Consider the following 17,065-nt stretch of genomic DNA (forward strand, 5'->3'; position numbering starts at 1 on the left):
CGCCGGCGGCGCCGACAAAAGGCTCGCCAACGGACTCCGGAGTATACGGCAAATGATTACCGACATCCATCCAACCATTAAACTCCTTATCCTTAAAGCAGCAGCCTATCCAAGATGGCCGAAGCTGCTGACGGGCGGGATGCACCCGAGAGTGACCACCGAGTGAACAATGGCAATTAACGAGAGACAAGAGTGTCTTATGAGAACCAGAACGACTCAATGTGTTATTTTTTATTGCAAATGGTGATCCCGAAATGCAGCATAAATTTATAAATAGAATTTTTCAAGGTTCGAAATATATGGAACCTACCGAAAAAAAAGATTATACTCGTGTCTTTCAAAAAAAAAAAGAAAAAAAATGTTGTTTCTACCTTTTCCTGTTCTTTACTAATCAACAGAACAAACATTAGTAAGTTTCAGGAAAATATCCGTTCCCAACTAAAAAAAAAAGACAGAAAAACAGTTTTTTTGTTATTTATTGCTTTTTTTATACAGCTCAAATATCTATGCACCCATGGAAAGACCTAAAAATATCCAAGGTATACTATACTAATCAACAGAACAAACATTAGTAAGTTTCAGGAAAATATCCGTTCCCAACTAAAAAAAAAAAAAGACAGAAAAACTGTTTTTTTGTTATTTATTGTTTTTTTATACAGCTCAAATATCTATGCACCCATGGAAAGACCTAAAAATATCCAAAATGGCCGAAGCTGCTCACGGGCAGGATGCACCCGAGAGTGACCACCGAGTGAACAATGGCAATTAACGAGAGACAAGAGTGTCTTATGAGAACCAGAACGACTCAATGTGTTATTTTTTATTGCAAATGGTGATCCCGAAATGCAGCATAAATTTATAAATAGAATTTTTCAAGGTTCGAAATATATGGAACCTACCGAAAAAAAAGATTATACTCGTGTCTTTCAAAAAAAAAAGAAAAAAAATGTTGTTTCTACCTTTTCCTGTTCTTTACTAATCAACAGAACAAACATTAGTAAGTTTCAGGAAAATATCCGTTCCCAACTAAAAAAAAAAAAGACAGAAAAACTGTTTTTTTGTTATTTATTGCTTTTTTTATACAGCTCAAATATCTATGCACCCATGGAAAGACCTAAAAATATCCAAGGTATACTATACTAATCAACAGAACAAACATTAGTAAGTTTCAGGAAAATATCCGTTCCCAACTAAAAAAAAAAAAAGACAGAAAAACAATTTTTTTGTTATTTATTGTTTTTTTATACAGCCCAAATATCTATGCACCCATGGAAAGACCTAAAAATATCCAAAATGGCCGAAGCTGCTCACGGGCGGGATGCACCCGAGAGTGACCACCGAGTGAACAATGGCAATTAACGAGAGACAAGAGTGTCTTATGAGAACCAGAACGACTCAATGTGTTATTTTTTATTGCAAATGGTGATCCCGAAATGCAGCATAAATTTATAAATAGAATTTTTCAAGGTTCGAAATATATGGAACCTACCGAAAAAAAAGATTATACTCGTGTCTTTCAAAAAAAAAAGAAAAAAAAATGTTGTTTCTACCTTCTCCTGTTCTTTACTAATCAACAGAACAAACATTAGTAAGTTTCAGGAAAATATCCGTTCCCAACTAAAAAAAAAAAGACAGAAAAACCTTTTTTTGTTATTTATTGCTTTTTTTATACAGCTCAAATATCTATGCACCCATGGAAAGACCTAAAAATATCCAAGGTATACTATACTAATCAACAGAACAAACATTAGTAAGTTTCAGGAAAATATCCGTTCCCAACTAAAAAAAAAAAAAGACAGAAAAACTGTTTTTTTGTTATTTATTGTTTTTTTTTATACAGCTCAAATATCTATGCACCCATGGAAAGACCTAAAAATATCCAAAATGGCCGAAGCTGCTGACGGGCAGGATGCACCCGAGAGTGACCACCGAGTAAACAATGGCAATTAACGAGAGACAAGAGTGTCTTATGAGAACCAGAACGACCCAATGTGTTATTTTTTATTGCAAATGGTGATCCCGAAATGCAGCATAAATGTATAAATAGAATTTTTCAAGGTTCGAAATATATGGAACCTACCGAAAAAAAAGATTATACTCGTGTCTTTCAAAAAAAAAAAAAGAAAAAAAAATGTTGTTTCTACCTTTTCCTGTTCTTTACTAATCAACAGAACAAACATTAGTAAGTTTCAGGAAAATATCCGTTCCCAACTAAAAAAAAAAAAGACAGAAAAACAGTTTTTTTTGTTATTTATTGCTTTTTTTATACAGCTCAAATATCTATGCACCCATGGAAAGACCTAAAAATATCCAAGGTATACTATACTAATCAACAGAACAAACATTAGTAAGTTTCAAGAAAATATCCGTTCCCAACTAAAAAAAAAAAAAGACAGAAAAACTGTTTTTTTGTTATTTATTGTTTTTTTATACAGCTCAAATATCTATGCACCCATGGAAAGACCTAAAAATATCCAAGGTATACTATACTAATCAACAGAACAAACATTAGTAAGTTTCAAGAAAATATCCGTTCCCAACTAAAAAAAAAAAAGACAGAAAAACTGTTTTTTTGTTATTTATTGTTTTTTTATACAGCTCAAATATCTATGCACCCATGGAAAGACCTAAAAATATCCAAGGTATACTATACTAATCAACAGAACAAACATTAGTAAGTTTCAAGAAAATATCCGTTCCCAACTAAAAAAAAAAAAAGACAGAAAAACTGTTTTTTTGTTATTTATTGTTTTTTTATACAGCTCAAATATCTATGCACCCATGGAAAGACCTAAAAATATCCAAGGTATACTATACTAATCAACAGAACAAACATTAGTAAGTTTCAGGAAAATATCCGTTCCCAACTAAAAAAAAAAAGACAGAAAAACTGTTTTTTTGTTATTTATTGTTTTTTTATACAGCTCAAATATCTATGCACCCATGGAAAGACCTAAAAATATCCAAGGTATACTATACTAATCAACAGAACAAACATTAGTAAGTTTCAGGAAAATATCCGTTCCCAACTAAAAAAAAAAAAGACAGAAAACCAGTTTTATTGTTATTTATTGCTTTTTTTTATACAGCTCAAATATCTATGCACCCATGGAAAGACCTAAAAATATCCAAGGCATACTATACTAATCAACAGAACAAACATTAGTAAGTTTCAGGAAAATATCCGTTCCCAACTAAAAAAACAAAGAAAGACAGAAAAACTGTTTTTTTGTTATTTATTGTTTTTTTTATACAGCTCAAATATCTATGCACCCATGGAAAGACCTAAAAATATCCAAAATGGCCGAAGCTGCTCACGGGCAGGATGCACCCGAGAGTGAACACCGAGTGAACAATGGCAATTAACGAGAGACAAGAGTGTCTTATGAGAACCAGAACGACTCAATGTGTTATTTTTTATTGCAAATGGTGATCCCGAAATGCAGCATAAATGTATAAATAAAATAAATAATGTACAACAAAGTGACCGATCACATACTTTACGACAACTCATTACGACAATTTACGACAATTTCGACAATTTTGACTGATTTTTCAAGGTTCGAAATATTGAACCTACCAAAAAAAAAAGATTATACTCGTGTCTTTCAAAAAAAAAGAAAAAAAATGTTGTTTCTACCTTTTCCTGTTCTTTACTAATCAACAGAACAAACATTAGCAAGTTTCAGGAAAATATCTGTTCCCAACTAAAAAAAAAAAAGACAGAAAACCAGTTTTATTGTTATTTATTGCTTTTTTTATACAGCTCAAATATCTATGCACCCATGGAAAGACCTAAAAATATCCAAGGTGCGGCCCGGGGGCCTTTTTTTGTTGCATATCCTAAAAATATAACTTAAAAAAATTCAACAACGAAATGGAAGCTAAAATATGATGAGAAAAAAAATTATTATATATTGAGAAAGTTGTAATTTTACCAGAATAATGTCATAATATTCTGAATGAAATTAATATAATTTTAGATTAAATGGAAATAACAGATAATGTTTTATTTTTATGATAGATTATAAGATTGAAAATTAGGTTCCAAAATAGTTCAAATTAAGTCCAAATATTGTAGGAATAAAGTCATAATAACAAGAAGGAAATTTCTATGAAGAAAGCTGAAATATTTGGAAAATATTTGAAAAATAAAGCCAAAATATTAAGGGTGAAAAAGGTCATATTTTAACAAGGAAAAAAAAAGTCATTTTAGTAACATATAATTTAAATACTAATATTATGAGAAACAAAACAAAACACAGGTGGGGGGGGGTTATAATATTATGGGAATACAGTCAAAATATTATGGGAATAAAGTTATAATAACGAGAAGAAATTTCCATGAAGAAAGCTGAAATATTTGGAAAATATTTGAAAAATAAAGCCAAAATATTAAGGGTGAAAAAGGTCATATTTTAACAAGGAAAAAAAAAGTCATTTTAGTAACATAGAATATAAATACTAATATTATGAGAAACAAAACAAAACACAGGTGGGGGGGGAAAGTTATAATATTATGGGAATACAGTCAAAATATTATGGGAATAAAGTTATAATAACGAGAAGAAATTTCCATGAAGAAAGCTGAAATATTTGGAAAATATTTGAAAAATAAAGCCAAAATATTAAGGGTGAAAAAGGTCATATTTTAACAAGGAAAAAAAAAGTCATTTTAGTAACATAGAATATAAATACTAATATTATGAGAAACAAAACAAAACACAGGTGGGGGGGGAAGTTATAATATTATGGGAATACAGTCAAAATATTATGGGAATAAAGTTATAATAACGAGAAGAAATTTCCATGAAGAAAGCTGAAATATTTGGAAAAATCAAAAAAATCGGTAATTTTCCGAGAATAAAGTCAAAATATCTCGAGAAAAAACGTCATATTCTAACAAGAAGAAAAAAATGTCATTTCAGTAACATAGAGTTGAAATATTTATAAAATAAATAAATATATAATTTTGGGAAAATTAGTTTGTAGAAAAAGTTATAATATTATGGGAATACAGTCAAAATATTCTGTGAATAAAGCCATAATATTACCATAAATTAATATTTACAAAGATTATTGAAATTAAAGGTTTTTTCACCGACAATTTCTAAATATAATGAAATATTAATGTGCTGGGAAAGCATTACGGTTCTGTACCAGTGTGTGTGTGTGTGTGTGTGTCCCGGGTCCCCGTCAGAGGCCTGTTAGACTCGGACTTAACCCAAATGGAGAGGTTTTAGAGGAGACGTAGACCGCTGCCAACTGCGATGAGCACCGCAGGAAAACCTGTCACTCACTGCTGGAGGAAAACAGAGAAACAGGAAGTGCAAAAAACGGAGAGAGAGAGAGCTAATATGTTGGATGCTGAGGCGGTTTTGGGTGGGAGGCTGGAATGTCGGGGAGTTTCAGAGAAAACCAGGACAGAGAGTCCAAAAAAAACAAGGCCGGCTGATTGTTGAATGGGAACCTTTGGGCCAGGAAGTCCTCCCATGACACCATCCCCCCCCCTCTCCCCGTCCCCCAGAGAAGCAGGAAATGTGTCCCCATATTAATTAGAATATGAATTAAACAGACCCATTATCTGATGGCTCAAAAAAAAAGCCAGAGGATCAGGATCCAGGCGGTGCCAGTCAAGGTGTCTTAGCGGGAAGAACCGCTTGCGTCAGGTTTGGAAAAATCTTTCACCAACAGCAGTCGCAAGATTTGCAGTTACCTTGCAACGAATCATGATCGCTTTTTTTTCATGTTCTGCATAACTAAGAGTCATAACTAAGACTATTTTTCACAATCTGGTTATGACTCTCGTACAGTAATCCCTCGTTTATCACGGTTTATTGGTCAAAGACCCGACCGTGATAAGTGAATTTCTAGCCACTTTGGTTGCCATAATATGGCGACTATCGGCACATGCTTTGACTGTTTTTCACAATCTGGTAATGACTCTTGTACAGTAATCCCTCGTTTATCACGGTTTATTGGTCAAAGACCCGACAGTGATAAGTGAATTTCCAGCCACGTTTTTGGTATGGCTACTATCGGCACATGGTTTCTCCATGGAAATCAGACAATATGAACTTAGTGGCAACATCAACATTGAGTACATGGTAAGAAAAAAAAATTTGGGGGGGGGGGTCAAAAATATGTACTTTTGACAATGTTTTGCCAAGATTTGCAGTTACCTTGCAACGAATCGTGATCTATTTTTTTCATGTTCTGCACAACTAAGAGTCATAACTAAGACTATTTTTCACAATCTGGTTATGACTCTCGTACAGTAATCCCTCGTTTATCACGGTTTATTGGTCAAAGACCCGACCGTGATAAGTGAATTTCTAGCCACTTTGGTTGCCATAATATGGCGACTATCGGCACATGCTTTGACTGTTTTTCACAATCTGGTAATGACTCTTGTACAGTAATCCCTCGTTTATCACGGTTTATTGGTCAAAGACCTGACAGCGATAAGTGAATTTCCAGCCACGTTTTTGGTATGGCTACTATCGGCACATGCTTTTCCACGGAAAAATCCGACGATATGAACCTAGTGGCAACATCAACATTGATTACATGGTAAGAAAAAACATTGAAATTTTTTTTTTGGGGGGGGGGGGCAAAAATATGTACTTTTGACAATGATTTGTCAAGATTTGCAGTTACCTTGCAACGAATCGTGATCTATTTTTGTCATGTTCTGCATAACTAAGAGTCTATTTTTTTACTCTCGTACAGTAATCCCTCATTTATCACGGTTTATTGGTCAAAGACCCGACAGTGATAAGTGAATTTCCAGCCACTTTGGTTGCCATAATATGGCGACTATCGGCACATGCTTTTCCACGGAAATCAGACGATATGAACGTAGTGGCAACATCAACATTGAGTACATGGTAAGAAAAAAAAAAAAAAAATTGGGGGGGGGTCAAAAATATGTACTTTTGACAATGATTTTATATATTTAATTTTGCTCTACCTAATACACAATGAATACATAATTTAATAATTAATAAAATAATTAAATTAATTTTTGACAGTTTTTTTATATTAAAATATTTTTTTAACTACTTAAAAAATGTCAAAAAATAATTAAATTTAAAATGCAAAAAATTGCAAAAATTGAGTGCAATTTCACACTGAAATTTTAAATAGTTGGACAATTTAAAAAACTGTAAAAAAAAATGTATTAATTTTTTTAATTCAGTTGACGAAAATAAGTTTCATGAAAGTCAAAAAAATTAATTTAAATTAATTAATTTTTGTTGTTTAGTTGTTTGTTTTATGATTGCCATTGTATGGCAATTATCTTGGAAGTAATAACTAATATTATTTTTCCTCAGTGTGCTGTTTTGCGTTTACTATGCAAGTTAAAATAAAGTTTTTTTGCAAAAAAATACTACAGATTGGAAGAGGCAAGGCTCTAGTAAAGGCCGTATCAGCTTCCCTCTGTGGAGGTGTGTGACTCCAAAAAGATTGCCATCGACTGGGGAATATCTTATTTGAAATCGGAGCAGGAACGCATTAGTGGCGGCAGACATCAGTATTTAGTCTGTAGCGGCACCGGCACACATTTCTTTCCAATTATCTCCCGTCCTCCAGAGATGTGAGCAATGTTTTTGCAATACTGCTCGACGTAGCTCCCCCCCCCCCACGGCTGGCGCTTCTCCTTAGATGATGTACATCACTCCACGGGCCCCTTGTCGAGCTCCCAAACATCTGGTACCGACATACTTCCAAGGACATGCAAAGATATTTGAACTAGAAATTCCGTGGAAATCTGGACAAGGATAAGAGATCTGCTATGCACTTTCGAGGGAGACCGATAACATCCGTATAATATCTAAAATAAGCAAAACACAACAAGCTAGCATGTTATGTATTAAATAATACACAATAAATAAATCATGAATAAATATATAATAATAAATAAGTAAAAAAATATAACAAGGGACGACCAATATTGGCTTTTTTGCCCAAAAAATGCCGATATTGTCCAACTCATAATTTCCGATACTGATATCAGCCGATACCGATATAGATAACATGACGTTACTCCTGTGGCGGAATGAAAAAATGAAGAAATAATTTTATCGGGAAACATTACGACAAAGAAACTAAACAACAAAAAAAGTTCAAATGTTACGAGAATAACTGAAATAATTTAAATAATTTAAATATCTATTTTTTTAATGATTAAAAATCAGTTGAAAATTTAAATTAATTTAACTTAACTTTTGACAGATTTTTTAAATTGAAATATTTTTTTTAATTGTTAAAAAACCTTATTTATTATCAACTTTATTTATTTTTAATAAATATTTTTATTTATTTTTAATATTTTTAGATTTGTTTTAGATATTAATAGAACATTTTTAATATTTTTAGATATTTTTATGTTTTTAACACATTTTTTCAATACAAAAATAACCGGATATTGTGTTAAATGCTAGTCATAAAGTGCTATATATATATATATATATATATACATATATATATTCATTCATTCATTCATTTTCTACCGCATTACTGTTGTAATATAGTGAAGAAAATACATCATTTTATCAGAATAAAGTTGAAAGAAATAATTTTAATGGAAACAAGTTGAAATGTTACGAGAATAACGTCAATTCTGAGAAGAATATTTGCACAGAAAAGTTGAAATAGTTGGACAATTTAAATTAATTTTCGATTAAAATATATATTTTTTTAACAGTTGAAAATTTAAATTAATTTAAATTAATTTTCGACAGATTTTTTAAATTGAAATATATTTTTTAATTATTTAAAAAAAAATTATTCCTTATAAACTTTATTTCTTTTTAATAAATAATTTTAATTTATTTTTAATGTTTTTAGATTTGTTTTAGATATTAATAGAACATTTTAAATATTTTTAGATATTTTTATGTTTTTAACACTGTAACACATTTTTTCAATACAAAAATAAACGGATATTGTGTTAAATACTAGTCATGAAGTGATATATATACATATATATATATATATATTCATTCATTAATTTTCTACCGCATGTAGTAAAGAAAATACATCATTTTATTAGAATAAAGTAATAATAATTTTATCGGGAAACATTATGACAAAGAAACAAAACAACAAAAAAACTTCAAATAAAGTTCAAATGTTAACAAGAATATTCTGAGAAGAATATTTGCACAGAGAAGTTGAAATAGTTGGACAATTTAAATTAATTTTTGACTTTTTTTTTAATTAAAATATATATTTTTTTAATTATTAAAACACAGTTGAAACTTTAAAATAATTTAAATAAATTTTTGACAGATTTTTTCAAATTGAAATATATTTTGTAATTATTTTAAAAACTTTAATTATTATAAACTTTATTTATTTTTATTTTTTTTTATTTTTTTTTAAATATTTTTAGATATTTTTATGTTTTTAACACTTTAACACATTTTTTCAATACAAAAATAACCGGATATATTACATGTATATTATATATACATATATACATATTATATATATATATTACAATGAAATAGTTGGACAATTTAAATTAATTTTTGACTTTTTTTTAATTAAAACATATATTTTTTCAATTATTAAAAAACAGTAGAAAATTTAAATCAATTTAAATTAATTTTCCACAGATTTTTAAAATTGAAATATATTTTGTAATTATTTTTAAAAACTTTATTTATTATAAACTTTTTATTTTTTATTTATTTTTAATAAATATTTTTCGATTTTAGATTTATTTTTTTAACACATTTAACACATTTTTTCAATACAAAAATAACCAGATATTGTGTTAAATGCTAGTCATCAAATGCTATATATATATATATATATATATACTGATAATTGACAGTATCAATATAATAATATATATATCCCTATAATTGACAGTTACTATGGTACTATGGTACTCGTTAAACAACAGACCACATCAAATAACCAAATTAATAAAACCATCAAATGAAATACTTTGGGAAAAAACGGTTATTGTTGCTTTGTTTTTATTAAAAATAAATAAATAAATAAATAAATAAATAAAAAGATAAATTTGAGTCCCGTCCTGGCTGACGTGACCTTAGGGCTCGCCTGCATGCGCTCCGCGCCGAGCTGATTGTCACGCGTGGCCGCACGCCGATGCCTTCTCATTACAATGTAAGATCACATCACAGCGTTTAGCCACTTGTCATTAATTACCGCCAGGCCGCTCTCTGCATGCCAAGTAGGGGAAAACGCTCCTCACGAGCGCGCGGTAGAATTACACCCCGTGTCATCTTCACGCCATTTTAACGCTCACGGCGGAGGGACAATACACACCGCCATATAACACCGATACAGGCGGCAGTCATCTCCGTGGCGTCCATTCAGAGATTACGGCGGTCGAGTGGTTAGCGCACAGACCTCACAGCTAGGAGACCGGGGTTCGATTCCGCCCTCGGCTACCCACCGTGCATGCGTGGGTTTTCTCCGGGTACTCCGGTTTCCTCCCACATTCAAAAAAAAAACATGCTAGGTTAATTAGCGACTCCAAATTGTCCATAGGTATGAATGTGAGTGTGAATGGTTGTTTGTCTATATGTGCCCTGTGATTGGCTGGCTCACCCGAAGACAGCTGGGATAGGCTCCAGCAAATGAATAAAAATGAAAAGAAAAGAAGAATGAAAAGAAAATGAATGAACGAATAAAACTAAAATAAAACTAAAATAAAATAAAACTAAAATGCTAAAATAAAATAAAACAAAATTAAATTAAATTAAATTAAATTAAATTAAATTAAATTAAATTAAATTAAATTAAATTAAATTAAATTAAATTAAATTAAATTAAATTAAATTAAATTAAATTAAATTAAATTAAATTAAATTAAATTAAATTAAATTAAATTAAATTAAATTAAATTGGATAGGCTCCAGCATCCCCTGCAACGCTCATGAGGATAAGCGGTAGAAAACGAATGAATGAATGTATAAAGCCAACCATGGCATGTCTGACATAATAGAGCTATCCTCCCATCTCGTGTGGAAGTGGTAAGTTGGTGGTTCTTAAGTTAATTAACATTAACAACTTAACAACTTAAGTAATATATAAACTTAACTTAAGTAATAAAATCATTATCAATAATGAAATGGAGTGTTAAAAATATCCAAAAATATCAAAAAAATTCTATTATCTAAAAAAAAATCTAAAAATATTACAAATAAAAAAATATATATTTAGTAAAAATAAAAAAAACAATGAATAGCCCGAAGACAGCTGGGATAGGCTCCAGCACCGCCCGCCACCCTCGTAATGAGGACAAGCGGTAGAAAATGAATGAACCTGGATAACTTGGATGCACAGCGGTCGAGTGGTTAGCGCACAGCCCTCACAGCTAGGAGACCGGGGTTCGATTCCACCCTCGGCCATCTCTGTGTGGAATTTGCATGTTCTCCACCGTGCATGCGTGGGTTTTCTCCGGGTACTCCGGTTTCCTCCCACATTCCCAAACATGCTAGGTTAATTAGCTACTCCAAATTGTCCATAGGTATGAATGTGAGTGTGAATGGTTGTTTGTCTATATTTTAACACTCCATTTCATTATTGATAATGATTTTATATATTACTTAAGTTAAGTTTATATATTACTTAAGTTGTTAAGTTGTTAATTAACACCAACTTACCACTTCCACACGAGCTGGGAGGATAGCTCTATTATGTCAGACATGCCATGGTTGGCTTTATACATTCATTCATTCGTTTTCTACCGCTTAGGATGAAAGGATGTTGTACATTTGCCAATAACGGTGCGGACCGTTATCGGACATCGAACCACAGGAACTAATCCATCATACCCTGCGGAGATGCGCTCTGACAGGCTGTCAACATGGCTACCCATCACAGTAAACACACGCCGTTCAAGAGACGAGGTGTTTGTTTTTTTTTTTTGGGTTTTATTTCCATCTCTATTTCTGTCCCTGTTCTTATCCGAACGACTCAATGAGGACATCAAACCCACCGATCCGGTTCAATTCCTATTGGATGTCATGGCCGACATCATGAAGGAAGACTGGGAGTGTGGATTGATTTCGCTCAGGTTGATTGATGAGTAAAAGACACGTTGCAAATTGTTTGTTGTAGTAGTGTGGGGGTGTTATGTAGTATTCCAGCCACTAGGTGGCAGTAACTACACAGAACAATGACACATTAGCTTACATTACATTACCTTAACACTGTATAAAGCCAGGGCTTTATATAGCACTTCATGACTAGCATTTAACACAATACATGTTTTTTTTTATTGAAAGAATTATTAAATGGAGTGTTAAAAATCTAAAAATATCAAAAAAATTCTATTAATATCTAAAAAAAATCTAAAAATATTATAAATAAAAAAATATTTTTTTTAATTAAAAAAAACAATAAATAATCATTTTCACGGCTGCACGGCGGTCGTGTGGTTAGCGCGCATACCTCACAACTAGGAAACCCGGGTTCAATTCCACCGTCGGGCATCTCTGTGTGGAGTTTGCATGTTCTCCACCGTGCATGCGTGGGTTTTCTTCGGGTACTCCGGTTTCCTCCCACATTCCAAAAAACATGCTAGGTTAATTAGCGACTCCAAATTGTCCATAGGTATGAATGTGAGTGTGAATGGTTGTTTGTCTATATGTGCCCTGTGATTGGCTGGCTCGCCCGAAGACAGCTGGGATAGGCTCCAGCACCCCCCGCAACCCTCGTGAGGATGAGCGGTAGAAAATGAATGAATTAATGAATTAAACTTAACTAACTTAAACTTAACTTAACTAAAGTAAACTTAGCTTAGCTTAGCTAAACTAAACAAAAGTAAACTTAAGTAAAGTTTGCTTTGCTTTGTTTAACTTAACTAAACTAAATTTAACTTAACTAAAGTAAACTAAACTTAGCTTAGCTAAACTTAACTTAGCTTAACTAAAGTAAACTAAGCTTAGCTTAGCTAAACTTAACTTAACTTAACTAAAGTAAACTAAGCTTAGCTTAGCTAAACTAAACTAAAGTAAACTTAACTAAAGTAAAGTAGTTTGATTTGCTTTGCTTTGTTTAACTTAACTTAGCTTAGTTTATCTTAGCTAAGCTAAACTCAACTTAACTTAATTAACCTTAACTTAACTAAAGTAAACTAAGCTTAGCTTAGCTAAACTAAACTAAACGAAAGTAAACTTAACTTAAGTAAAGTAGACTTTGCTTTGCTTTGTTTAACCTAACTTAACTAAATTTAACTTAACTAAAGTAAACTAAACTTAGCTTAGCTAAACCTAATTTAACTTAGCTTAGTTTAGCTAAGCTAAGCTAACCTTAACTTAACTTAACTTAACTTAACTTAACTTAACTTAACTTAACTAACCTAAACTTAACGTAACTAAAGTAAACTAAGCTTAGCTTAGTTAAACTAAAAAAAGTAAACTTAACTAAAGTAAACAAAGCTTAGCTTAGCTAAACTAAATGAAAGTAAACTTAACTTAACTAAAGTAAACAAAGCTTAGCTTAGCTAAACTAAACGAAAGTAAACTTAAGTAAAGTAAACTTTGCTTTGCTTTGTTTAACTTAACTGAACTAAATTTAACTTAACTAAAGTAAACTAAACTTAGCTTAGCTAAACCTAACTTAACTTAGCTTAGTTTATCTTAGCTAAGCTAAACTTAACTTAACCTAGGTAAGCGTAACTTAACCATATGCTTACCTAACCTAAACTTAACTAAAGTAAACTAAACTTAACTTAACTAACCTAAGCTTAACTTAACTTAACTAAAGTAAACTAAACTTAACTAACCTAAGCTTAACTTAACTTAACTAAAGTAAACTAAACTTAACTAACCTAAGCTTAACTTAACTTAACTAAAGTAAACTAAACTTAACTAACCTAAGCTTAACTTAACTTAACTAAAGTAAACTTAACTTAACTAACCTAAGCTTAACTTAACTTAACTAAAGTAAACTAAACTTAGTTAAACTAAACATGTTTTTGGAATGTGGGAGGAAACCCACGCATGCACGGTGGAGAACATGCAAACTCCACACAGAGATGGCCGAGGGTTGGAATTGAACCCTGGTCTCCTAGCTGTGAGGTCTGCACGCTAACCACTCGACCACCGTGCCGCCGTTTTCTGTGTTCTAACTAGAAAAATATCGCATTGAATGAATCCTACTCCATGGGAATTCATTTATCACAGGCTGGTCTTGAACCGAGGAACTGCGATAAACGAGGGACGACTGAATCGGCTTGGAATCTCTCGTGATGACACAACGCCTGACCGTGTTGTTCTGCCTTTTTTTTTCTTTTTCTTTTTTTTTTTTTTTGCTCCTTCTGTCTGTTCCAGATCACATTCTTCATGTTGTTGTCGGCGGTTTGCGTGATGCTCAACCTGGCGGGTTCCATCCTTTCCTGCCAGAACGCTCAGTTGGTCAACTCGCTGGAGGAATGTCAGCTGGTAGGACCACATGGAGACGCCGGGCGCCTCTCCAACTTTTATCCGTCTATCCTTTTTATCCGATCTTCAGTTAGAGAGAAAGGAAACTTGGATATGCTTTGGAATTGTCAGTGGACAGTTTATATGGAACTAAATATGGAACTAAATTATACATAATAATAAAATAATAAAATAATAAAATAATAGAATAATAGAATAATAAAATAATAAAATAATAAAATAATAGAATAATAAAATAATAAAATAATAAAATAATAAAATAATAAAATAATAAAATAATAAAATAATAAAATATCCATCTGTGCCAGTGTCACACAACTGTGGTACATTCAAGGACAGCAACTGAACACTCAAAATGTAATAACAATATAATGTCGTAGTGTAATTATTAAATTATTAAATTATTAAATTATTAAATTATTAAATTATTAAATTATTAAATTATTAAATTATTAAATTATTAAATTATTAAATTATTAAATTATTAAATTATTAAAATGATAAATTATTAAATTATTAAATTATTAAATTATTAAATTATTAAATTATTAAATTATTAAATTATTAAATTATTAAATTATTAAATTATTAAATTATTAAATTATTAAATTATTAGATTATTACATCATTAAATCATTAAATTATTTAAAAATATATATATAAAATCTATTTGTGGCAGTGTCACACAACTGTGGTGCATTCAAGGACAGTAACTGAACACTCAAAATATAATAATATAATAATATAAAATATAATAATATAATAATATAATAATATAATAATATAATAATATAATAATATAATAATATAATAATATAATAATATAATAATATAATAATATAATAATATAACAAAAATAATAAAATAAAAAAAAATAAGAAATAATAAAAAAATAATAAAATAATATAAAATCTATTTGTGGCAGTGTCACACAACTGTGGTGCATTCAAGGACAGCGACTGAACACTCAAAATGTATACCTAAGAAACATACAATACAAGTCCCGATATGAGTTGAGAATGAATATATACCCATAATGCTTTGCAACTGAGCAAAGCACTTCATTAGAGGATAAGCGACATAGAAAATGGATGGATGGATGGTTAGATGGATGGTGCTACAATGGCTCCTCTGTCCGCCAGAGAAGCCAGGAGAGAGGCTGACATCACCGCAGCAATTATTGGACGCAGTGGTAAAATTGTTATATATATATGATGAATTGGATTTACATTATATCTCATGGGACAATTTGATTTGGTTAACATCCGCTTTGGTTAGAGTCTGACTTTCTGGAAGGAATGAATGATGCTAACCAAGGTTCCACTGTGTATGATTCGTACCTGTCAGTGTGTGTGTGTGTGTATGTGTGTGCGTGTTTGTTATTTTTATTTCTTCTCCCCTTCCACCCGTTCCAGCTCAAGTTTGACAGCGACGGCGTGTGCGTGTGCTGCGAGCTCCAGCAGCAGAGCTCGAGCTGCAACAACCTCGGAGAGACGCTGAAGCTTAACCCGCTGAGGGACTGCAATACCATACGCTTACGTCTCAAGGTACGTGGGGATTTGGAGTATTAGCATTTTTTGTTTGTGGTGTAGTTTTATTAGAAAGCAGTGATGACACTTTGTCTTTTACCCGAATGTGGTTTTTTTCCCATTCTGGTTTAAATGTAATGAAAAATAAAATAAAATAAAATAAAATAAAATAAAATAAAATAAAATAAAATAAAATAAAATTAAATTAAATTAAATTAAATTAAATTAAATTAAATTAAATTAAATTAAATTAAATTATTGTAAAAAAATGTCGTAACGTACAGGACACAGCACAATCAGAGTTGCACAAGAGTTTTTGTTTGTGGTGTAGTTTTATAGAAAGCAGTGATGCGACTTTGTCTTTTACCCGAATGTGTTTTTTCCCATTCTGGTTCAAATGTAATGAAAAATGTAATTTAATTTAATTTAATTTAATTTAATTTAATTTAATTTAATTTAATTTAATTTAATTTAATTTAATTTAATTTAATTTAATTTAATTTAATTTAATTTAATTTAATTTAATTTAATTTAATTTAATTTAATTTAATTTAATTTAATTTAATTTAATTTAATTTAATTTAGTTTAGTTTAGTTTAGTTTAGTTTAGTTTAGTTTAGTTTAGTTTAGTTTTGTTTTGTTTTGTTTTATTTTATTTTATTTTATTTTATTTTATTTTATTTTATTTTATTTTATTTTATTTTATTTTATTTTATTTTATTTTATTTTATTTTATTTTTGTAAAAAATGTCGTAAGATATAGAAAGCAGTGATGAGACTTTTACCATTTTTACCGTTTTTTTTTCCATTCTGGTTTAAATGTAATGAAAATTTAATTTAATTTAATTTAATTTAATTTAATTTAATTTAATTTAATTTAATTTAATTTAATTTAATTTAATTTAATTTAATTTAATAAATTTTTGTATAAAAAATGTTGGAACATACAGGACACAGCACAATCAGAGTTGCACAACACGTACATATGACACACAGACACACAAGCTTAAATTTCACTTCCACACAAACTAATTGTAATTTTCCAGCGCGGCACGGCAACCTCTTTCAATCCGGCCATCTCATCGACCGAAGTCGTAACTC

General features: G+C 30.6%; 1 protein-coding gene across 2 annotated transcripts in view; it reads left to right on the plus strand.

The window, feature by feature from the left end:
* fam189a1 (family with sequence similarity 189 member A1) overlaps positions 1-17,065 on the plus strand; it is a 70,000-nt gene that overhangs the window by 39,432 nt on the left and 13,503 nt on the right. For both annotated transcript variants that reach the window (XM_078792958.1, XM_078792961.1), the window contains exons 3-4: positions 14,325-14,435; positions 15,851-15,982. In XM_078792958.1, coding sequence (XP_078649084.1) covers positions 14,325-14,435; positions 15,851-15,982 — 243 coding nt within the window. The remainder of the gene's footprint in view (positions 1-14,324; positions 14,436-15,850; positions 15,983-17,065) is intronic.

This window comes from Doryrhamphus excisus, linkage group LG1 (assembly GCF_037039965.1).
Source record: "Doryrhamphus excisus strain RoL-2023G ecotype Guam linkage group LG1, RoL_Dexc_Guam_v1.1, whole genome shotgun sequence".
In the NCBI taxonomy this organism is placed as follows: domain Eukaryota; kingdom Metazoa; phylum Chordata; class Actinopteri; order Syngnathiformes; family Syngnathidae; genus Doryrhamphus; species Doryrhamphus excisus.